Source organism: Lactuca saligna, chromosome 5 (genome assembly GCF_052625555.1).
Source record: "Lactuca saligna cultivar CGN05327 chromosome 5, ASM5262555v1, whole genome shotgun sequence".
Lineage (NCBI taxonomy): Eukaryota > Viridiplantae > Streptophyta > Magnoliopsida > Asterales > Asteraceae > Lactuca > Lactuca saligna.
Window position 1 is genome coordinate 279106665 of NC_136421.1, and position 10402 is coordinate 279117066.

At 31.5% G+C, this 10402-nt stretch overlaps 1 protein-coding gene and 1 long non-coding RNA gene across 4 annotated transcripts; one reads left to right on the forward strand and one right to left on the reverse strand.

Moving 5' to 3' along the window:
* Positions 1-537: 537 nt before the first annotated feature.
* On the reverse strand, positions 538-1981 carry LOC144998381 (uncharacterized). Its single transcript, XR_013660293.1, has 3 exons — positions 1862-1981; positions 1603-1701; positions 538-852 (listed from the first exon to the last, which is right to left on the reverse strand). It is a non-coding gene; the product is annotated as an uncharacterized LOC144998381 (long non-coding RNA).
* A 1185-nt stretch (positions 1982-3166) lies between these two features.
* On the forward strand, positions 3167-7632 carry THIC (thiaminC). 3 transcript variants are annotated; one of them, XR_013682609.1, is made up of 5 exons: positions 3167-3324; positions 4095-5381; positions 5589-6271; positions 6347-6457; positions 6661-7632. XR_013682609.1 is itself a non-coding variant. In XM_078996357.1 (4 exons), the coding sequence occupies exons 2-3, from the start codon at positions 4107-4109 to the stop codon at positions 6267-6269; spliced, it is 1956 nt and encodes a 651-aa protein (XP_078852483.1). In that variant the 5' UTR covers positions 3167-3324; positions 4095-4106; the 3' UTR covers positions 6270-6271; positions 6347-6613. The 3 variants fall into 3 exon arrangements, 2 of the variants coding, with proteins under 2 accessions (XP_078852483.1, XP_078852484.1); XM_078996357.1 differs by lacking the exon at positions 6661-7632 and having other exon boundaries at positions 6347-6613; XM_078996358.1 differs by lacking the exon at positions 6661-7632 and having other exon boundaries at positions 3319-3407; positions 6347-6613.
* The last annotated feature ends 2770 nt before the right edge of the window (positions 7633-10402 follow it).

Genomic DNA, 10402 nt, shown 5'->3' on the forward strand with positions numbered 1-10402 from the left:
AATCACAAATTATATAAGTTTTTTATAGTATGGTTTACATCCACTAATATATTAAAAATAATAAATTAAGTATAATATATTAAAAGTTAAAAAACATAACTTTATAAGCAGAAGTAAATATATTATTTTAATATTGAAATTTAGTTTATATATGATTACACTTTAGGTGTGATATTCATTTAACCTTCTTAACCAACTTATAATTATTATTAGAAAGAAATTGAAAAGTCATGGGAATTTCAAATGAATATGGTGAAAGGAAAAATGCAAGACGGTTTCAAATGAAAGTGATTGAGAATGAGATTTTTTATATTTACTTAAAATACAATATCATTTTCTATTCAATAGTAAAACTAACAAAAGTCGTTAAATATGTATTTTATAAGGTTCAACATAAATAGACGACCACAAATGAAAATCCATATCTAATTAATTATCAATTAATTACATTAGATACTAATGTGTACATAAAAATTACATTTAAAATTTTAAACTAATAGTAAAAAAAATTCATTATTTCTTATGATAAAAAATCTGTAAATCAAAAAATATACATGCTATTTAATCGCATACAAGTTTTATGTATGGCTTATTCACAATACATTAAACCATATATAACCATATTAAACTACATAATTATCCCACTGCGCCACGCGCGAGCATTCGCCTAGTTTATTCTTAATACACATCCGAAATATAGTACAAATTCATACATATTCTTACATATTAACATCATTATACATTTTAATATAGTTATACATATTCTAACTGAATATCCACTTGATCTTCACATATGTACTTGTTATTGAACTCGATTCCAAATATTTCTCTTGTATGATCAATATTGAATTCCTTCTCCATGCAATTTTGAAAAGAATAAGATACATTACTCGTTAGTATTACCCATAAAACAAATATACTTGTTGTTAACAAACATTCTCAAGGACATTCTAACAGAATGCATTTATATAAATAAATTCTGACAGAATACATTACATAATGCACTTAAATAACATTATTTTGCCAATTTTTTTACGAATAATAGGTATCAAATCGATGAGTGTTACTACCCTCATTCTAAAAGAATATTGTGTTTTCTCATTTTGAAAAAATTTACAGGATTGAATAGACCAAAATAACATAACTACACATATAAAGTTCAATTCTAAAAGAATATTTCATTCCCGTTTGTTGCTTAGACTTCAATTCCTTAAAAAATCTTACAAGATATTATCTACGTTACTTCTGACAAAATATTTCAACACAAGTATAAAATGCTATTGTAATTCTAACAAAATAGTATTTAGTTTAGCTTAACATATTCTAACAGAATCTTCCCAATAAATCCAGCATATCAAACTTGCCTCAGTTACACAAAAACCTTCTATTTTTGACAGTATATCAAACACTTAGATGACATGTTTTATTATCAACATTGAAAAAATGCAACAGTATAAGCAACATTCAAAAACATTGATAACATAAAAAATTGATTCTTGATTCTCGTTCACTTCAAAAATCACAACTAGTAAATAGAAAAATTGAGTGTAATTGATGCTAAAAAAATAAAAGAATAGAGCTTAATCGGCGAATGTTACTAACCTTAATCACGAATACAAAACCCTTGGATGATTTCAACAACATTAAAAGAAATCGATGGATTTTAAAGACTTGATATCTCTTCTCTCTTGCCATGTATACCTGCTCGTATTTGGTTATAGATACGTACTGAACACAATTAGATGTGCATTCAAATCAGATTTCAAAAAGGAATTGTTTTAATTGAAGAAGGAGATGGAAGATGTTCGATTGTAAAATCAAAAATTAGGTTTAAAATTAAAAATTGAGTTCAAGAACATACCAAGGCTATAATGTTGGTGTATGGCAGTAGCTATAGACCGATTTCAGTGATGGAATACGAAGCCAACGATGGAGAGAGAAGAAGAAGAAGATACGACACTGACAAGATGAGAGATATAGAAGTATGTATGTGAATGGTCGATGGTTATAAAGAAGAGATATTAGGTCAACATATATTTATTTTGTTTCTTTAATTGCAATTGTAAAAAACCAGAAATGCCCTTTTTGATTTAATTAAATATTTAAATATTTATTAATTTATAATTGGTGCATTTACGAACACAATAATTACTAGAAACATTTTAACCTAATTTTTTTTTCTGTATGTCTGTCTGTCTGTCTGTCTCTCTCTCTCTCTCTCTCTCTATATATATATATATATATATATATATATATATATATATATATATATATATATATATATAACCATTAATAATTGTGGTTGCAAATGAAAATATCTAAAGATTGAGGGACCCCAGTGTAAAGAAGAAAAGCGACTTTTATTTTGTATTTTAGTTTGGACCCGCATTAAAGCAAAATAACTTTTTGATGCATTTTAAATTATTTTTGGTAATATTCAAAATTTTAAAATAAAACTTTCGTTATTTAATTATTTAACTACCTATTTTGAATTTGAAGTACCTGATTGATATTTTAAATATATATTTGACGTAAATATATTGTAATTATCATCAAATATTTTCATATACAATAAAATAATTCTTTTTAGATAACGTAAATATATATTCTTATGGAATACTGATAAAATAATTCATCGTTTTATTATTATTATCAATTGTAATATTTTGTTTATAACTTTACTTAAGGAAACTAACAAAAATATTAATATTTAACTACATAACTGAGAAGAGTTGAATAATAATAACGAGAAATAATGGAAATCATATTAATTAACCTTGTCATTATTAAGATTCTATAAAAAGTTAAAAAAAAAAAAATAATAATATAATCTTTACAGAAATTAGAGATGATAAAACAAAATGAATATGATAAATTGGATAATAAATCTAAGTAGGGTCAAATTAGATGATCTTCGGATAAAAGTGATATCATTGAAGAAGGAGGTATCATGAAAGCTCTATACTTTTTTAAATGTTATTAATAAATAATATGATAAAAATTATTATTAATATCTTAATATTAAGATTAAAAGTATTTTTGTTTTATATGCATGGTATCAAAGCATTTAAACATACTTTATAATCATTTTTTGTAATTTGTAATATGAATAAATAAAAATAATCTGTTACAAAAAAATACTAATAATACCAAAATCATAAATTTTCATTTTGAAAAATAAAATAAAATATCAATTTGGGAAGAGGAGGGGGACTGGTTTTCAGCGCCTTTCATTAAAACCCACTTCACTCATCTTCATCTTCTTATACTTCCGCTCCTTCATCCATCACTACTGCTTTTACAGATAAGAAGCAAATTCTTGTGGTAAATCTCTCTCTCTCTCTCTCTCTCTCTCTCATGCACACACACGCACACAGTTATCCGCAGGAACATTTCAAAGATCGAATGTAAGTAGCACCGATTGACGTCTGAATTCATGCTTGAACCATGAACTGCTCCCTTTCTCTTACTTCAAACATGAATTGTTTTTGTGCTTTGGTTATTTCTTTAATGTGATTGCTGTATGTGACTGTCGATTCCTTGATCGATTAAAAATGGATCGTTTCAATTTCTTTTTCTGCGTGTTAGTAGCAGCAATGGATTCTTTCGTGATAGATTCTACTTTCGGATTGCATGTTATCAGAATTATACACAAATTTGATCAACTCATATTCTTAAATTTACTGGATGTGTTCATAGTTACATCCGATATACTTTTTGGTGGTAGATCGATCATGCAATTCGAGGGGTTTAGTCGTAATTAGTGATTTGGGGTTACCCTTGAAGGTCTTAAGACGATGAAACATAAATGAATTGTTATGTAAACGGAATCTGAACTTATGGCCTATGAAAGTTGCTGGAAAGGGATTCTATGATTTGTTTAAATTTCTCCAACATCGCTTTTGTTTTTGATACCTTCTGCATCAATAAACCCCCGATCTGAAAACGCATAATAATTTCACTGATTTTTGTTCGTCTTCTGTAAGATCAAATATTATAACATTCAATGGATGTTTTCACCATTCAATTTCAATTCTTTTCCTGTTATCACCATCGACATGGTTGATAATCTGTCTTTCTTCTTTTTTTAACAGATACATCTGAAGATGGCATCGATTCATGCTAATCTGACATCAGTCATGTGCAAAAACTCCAACCATTCTTCCCTTTCAAAGATTTCCAAAACTGCTTTCTTGCCTGTTTTTGATGTTTCTTCTGAAACTCCCAACTTATGGAAGAAAGAATCACTCTCTTCCTCTTCCTCTTCCTCCATCATGGTGCCTCGAGCTACCTTGACCTTTGACCCTCCATCAACCAATGTGCCGAAGACTAGTCAAAGAAAGAACACAATTGACCCATCTGCCCCTGACTTTCTTCCTCTTCCATCATTCGAACAATGTTTCCCACAAAGCACAAAGGAATACAAAGAAGTTGTCCATGAAAACACCGGTAATGTCCTCAAAGTTCCATTTCGACGTGTCCACCTGGCAGGTGACGAACCACATTTTGACACGTATGACACCAGTGGCCCACAAAACATAAACCCACAAATCGGACTCCCAAAACTTCGCAAAAATTGGATTGATTCAAGGGAGAAATCAAGTCCACCAAGGTACACGCAAATGTACTACGCGAAGCAGGGGATTATAACCGAAGAAATGCTTTACTGTGCAACCCGGGAGAATCTCGACCCTGAATTCGTCCGATCAGAAGTCGCACGTGGTCGCGCGATCATTCCTTCAAACAAAAAACATCTGGAACTTGAACCGATGATTGTTGGAAGAAATTTCTTGGTCAAAGTCAACGCAAACATCGGAAACTCAGCTGTTGTTAGCTCAATTGAAGAAGAAGTTCACAAGCTTCAATGGGCGACAATGTGGGGTGCGGATACGATCATGGATCTATCCACGGGTCGCCATATCCATGAAACCCGTGAATGGATCCTCCGTAACTCATCCGTTCCGGTTGGAACCGTTCCTATTTATCAAGCACTAGAGAAAGTCAATGGAATTGCTGAGAATTTGACTTGGGAGGTTTTTAGGGAGACTTTGATTGAGCAAGCTGAACAGGGCGTTGACTATTTTACTATTCACGCGGGTGTTCTGTTAAGGTATATTCCGTTAACTGCTAAACGGATGACTGGGATTGTTTCACGAGGTGGGTCGATTCATGCGAAATGGTGTTTAGCTTATCATAAGGAGAATTTTGCTTATGAACATTGGGAGGATATTCTTGATATTTGTAATCAGTATGATATTGCTTTGTCTATTGGTGATGGGTTGAGGCCTGGATCCATTTATGATGCTAATGATACTGCTCAGTTTGCTGAGTTATTGACTCAAGGTGAGTTGACTCGAAAAGCTTGGGCGAAGGATGTACAGGTATGTTTATATATATATATATATATATATATATATATATATATATATATATATATATATATATATATATATATATATATATATATATATATATATTTTTAATGTGTTTAACATTATACAAAGGTGCTAACAGTTTGCATCTAATTCAATCCTAAACCTCAAATTATAATCTGAAAGTTAAAAAATAACTTATTTTGAATATTACAGGTGATGAACGAAGGACCTGGACATATCCCAATGCACAAAATCCCTGAAAACATGCAAAAACAATTAGAATGGTGCAACGAAGCCCCATTCTACACACTCGGCCCATTAACCACCGACATCGCCCCAGGCTACGACCACATCACCTCCGCCATCGGCGCCGCCAACATCGGAGCCCTAGGAACCGCCCTCCTCTGTTACGTCACCCCCAAAGAACACCTCGGTCTCCCCAATCGCGACGATGTGAAAACCGGCGTTATCTCCTACAAAATCGCCGCCCACGCTGCTGACCTAGCAAAAGGCCACCCACACGCTCAAGCCTGGGACGACGCTTTAAGCAAAGCGAGGTTTGAGTTCCGGTGGTTGGATCAGTTTGCGTTGTCGTTGGACCCGATGACTGCTACGGCGTTTCACGATGAAACGATGCCGTCTGATGGTGCGAAAGTGGCCCATTTTTGTTCCATGTGTGGGCCCAAGTTTTGTTCGATGAAGATTACAGAGGATGTGAGGAAGTATGCGGAGGAACATGGGTATGGAAGCGCGGAAGAGGCTGTTCAGGAAGGGATGGATGCTATGAGCGCTGAGTTTAACGCTGCGAAGAAGACTGTCAGTGGTGAACAACATGGTGAGGCTGGTGGTGAAATTTATCTGCCTGAGTCCTACTTCAAATCCTTGAAGAAATGAAGGTTAGTCCCTTTTTTTTCATTATTATTATTTTGTAATACAAAGATATTTAAAATTAGAATGTTATAATTGAATAGATTGATAAGGGAAAGCATGGGAAGAATGGAGAATGGCCTTGGATTGGATTGGATTGGATGGATTCTGGAAGATGGGCCTAGTGTGGAATGAGGTTCAACTTCAAACGCTAGGTGAGTAGTACATAGTGTTTAGTTTGTTTCAAGAATAAATGAAAGGCCGAACAAATGTCTCCTGTGATTTGTGATTGTGGTAGTATCAGAAGTTGTTTATTTCTGGTGCGTTTTAATATTTTTATTATAAATATATAAATATTGTGTTGATTTTAATGGTATTGACATGAATTATGCACCGGGGGTGTCTGAATTTGCTTTAGGAAAAGCATTTTCAGGCTGAGAAAGTCCCTTAGAACCTGAACAGGATAATGCCTGCGTAGGGAGAGTGCTTTTTTGTTTTTGTTTATGTAGAGTTACGCAAGGACGAGCATCTTGCTCTCATCTCACGTGTTGCTGCCTCAGTAACCGGTTCCATATTACACTTGAGTTTACTTGACGAAGCTGGTTGTTTTTGTCAACATATCTATATATATTCCTTTTATAAAATGCCTAGGAAATAGACATCTCTTAAGAGTTAAGACTGAATTTGTTACACAAGATTCAATTGAACTGATGGTGGACAAAAAGTTGTAATTATTCGTCCCCATTGACACATGACTTAGCCCACCAAACGCACTAGAAGAATGTTTTTTTTTTTTTTTTTTTTTTTTTTTTTTTTTTTTTCATAATGCTTTAGTGCGTAAATCATGTTGGAAGGGCTTTAGGTTAGCTGAATGAGACTTTGCAATTGGATATGAGTAAGAATTGTGCGTATATCGTTTGGTATGACTAGGACAAAGCAAAACAAGATGCTAAATTACTAAATGTTGGGATTAAGGACTTTGATAAACAAACAAAACACAAGCACACAACAATTAAATATGCGAAGAAAAATAAAGAATATAAGGGTTTAACGGAGTTTACTCGATAAGGAGATCAAACTATGTATGCAGAGAAAGTTATATTAATTTGAGTCGTCACCCACACACATACACTTTATGCTTTAGGGTAACATTTGTTAAAGGGCCCTCTATGTATAGAAATAAGTTTTTTGTGGGTTGGGCTAAGGAAAAGTCACCTACACATCTACACATCTGGCCCTTGCTCGAATATTGTAGCCATACATCGTAGTCATACATTAGATAGGCATACACTAGATTGTGTATATTATGATCATACACTGTAGCCATGCATCGTAGTCATACACCAGATTGTTTATATTATCCTTCTTAATAAATGAAAGTTTTTTTTTTTACCACATGTCAATTTCTTATGAATTTTGACACTTGTTATTTTGTAGTATTTTTGAAATAAATATTATCCACTTGTCAATTTTTTATTTGTTTCAATTTTTAGAATTAAACTCATATAATTATATATGTAAAGTATTAAATATCATATATATGATATTAAATTGCAATAAATACGTTTATTCTTTTCTTATTTTAAAATTATACATTAAAAATATTTTTTGTTTATATTTTAATGTTTAGTTTTTTTTTTTAATCAACCCGTGTATTACACGGATTTCACACCTAATGATCATATAAAGTAGCCATTCAGACTCTATAGGCATACCTTAGATTGTTTATATTATGATAATACATTGCAATGCTTACACTATAAGTATAACCACTCTACATCTGCTTCTATAATTAACTTGCAACCACTCCTCTTGGTCTTGTGTTTCTCTTCTGTAGCATTGGATATTGAGGTCGGAACTGATATATGATCTGACAATTTAAATTTATATTTGTTTAACTTAATTTTTAATATTATATTCATTTTTTATAAACTTTTAAAATATTATTTGTCCAAATCTTATTTTTACAATGTTTTTCATAGTTGATAATGCTTTTTTATATCTTAGAATTATTATAATAATTAAAATATTTAACAAAATTATCTCAACAAAATTGTTGGAAATATAGCTTTCTTGACAAACAAAACGCTTTATTTTTGGTCATTTTCATGCAATGTATGCATTGATTGTTGAATATTGTCATGTTATAGATGAATAATATTTTTTATATTACTATTCATATTTCGATATTTAATAAGAACATATATGATATTTTGAGATTTAAGGACATATATAATATTTTTTATGTTTAACTAGGTCATATACAATATTTTAAAATTTTATGAAGATAAATATGATATTTAGAAATTAAGTTGAGCAAATATGATATATTTATGTTTGATAAGGATATATACGAAATTCCCTAACTTAAAATTAACAAAAAAAATTCACTTACCGATTTGGAAATCCATAACTTAAACATATTTTATATAAAGTACTTTTGTTTTCCTTTTGTAAAATTAACAAAGCTTTTAAAACAATTGTTTAGAAATCTATAATTTGAAATAGAAATTGCAACACGAATTTTAACTTGTATTACTTCTTGAAAAATAGACAATGACGAAGGGTTTATAGGTTTAGAATCTCAATTGATAAATGAGCAATGACAGATGTAGAAAAAAATATCAAGGTAGCACTGTTTTTTTTTAAGGGTCACACTTTTAAAAAAATCATCTTCTGATCATAGTTTTCATCATAAAACCCATCATGAAAAGGAGTTCACCGACATTTACACTTATTAGGACTTTGTAACAGATTTTCGATGAATTCATGATAGATTTTCGATGGATTTGTGATCTGATGGATTTGTGAAAGATTTTGACAAATTTATACTAAAATTTTCACGGTAAAATTTAAGGGGTTACACGTGCCATCTCGGGACACCAATCAAGTTCTCCCCAGGAAATGAGTATGAGATTCATTAAAATATTTGTGTAAAACCTAGTATGTTTGGACTAAGAATTGTCAATGAACTATTTCTACAAGTTTATTATCATTTTGAAATTGGAAGTCAATATGCCTACACTTAAGAGGCGAACTAAGATTGTATGGAAGTACCCTTGGTTATATATATAACACTTAAATACATGCATCTATTTCATTAATGAAAAAAGATCCTTAAATTTGACCGCTCCATCAAATCACTACTTGTCGGTTTTCTTGAACCGAAATTCCAAAAACCCATTTAGGAATTTCCACCCCCCCCCTATGTTTGTTGTCCATTCGTATCTTCCATGATTTTTTTGTGTCTTTTATCAACTTCACACTTGGAGTTTCTAATACATCATCTAGCCTCATGGATTTTTTTTTTTGTGTCTTTTATCAACTTCTTTGTCTCCTTATTTTTGCTAGAATATTCTTTCTATGTTTATTAGAACAACCTTATCATATTTTGAATCTATGCGTCTTTGGCTGGTAGATCCTTCATCATATCATGTATCACCCATGTCTAAAATTAGTGTCGGAGGTTGAAGGGCGATTAAATTTATGGGTAAGTCAAAAGACATTTGGGGAGTGAAATAGAAAGTTAAGCTTTTGAGTTAATCAAGACATTAAATGACCTAGTGTAGCTTTAGTGTAAATCATGTTATGGTTTTAACATGATCATATAGTGGTTGGGTAGTATGTTCGGTAGGAGTTGTGTGGATTAATAAATACTCGAGTTAGGTGGATGTTAGGTTTGAGTTGTGTGAATTCATAAGTGATTGAGTTAGGTTGGAGATACATTGGTGTTATGTGGATTCATTAATGAAAATGTGAGCCTGTGGACCATTTTACCCCTGCCAAGCTATTATAATAAGGTGATAGTTTGATTTCTTTAACCACACTTAAAAAAAAACAAAGCTCTCTTAAATAAAAATAATTGCTTCAACCATAAATGATAAATTATAACGACTTTCCTCACCAGCAAGTAGATAAAGTTTGGAAAACTTTTAAGTTGTGTCAAATGGCTTCTTACAAAGAGCACATTGCAAAATTTTCGGTAAATTATTTTAGCCATGTAGTAATTTTCTCGTCATTGTCTTAGGTGTTTCTATCTCTAAAACAATTAATTAAGGTAATGTTTAAGAGTAGTATACATGTGACATCCGGTTTCAGATTGCTTCGTTGTTGGGGGTTGTGGCCCAGTCATCAGTTGACACGGGGGTTAGGAGCTTTGG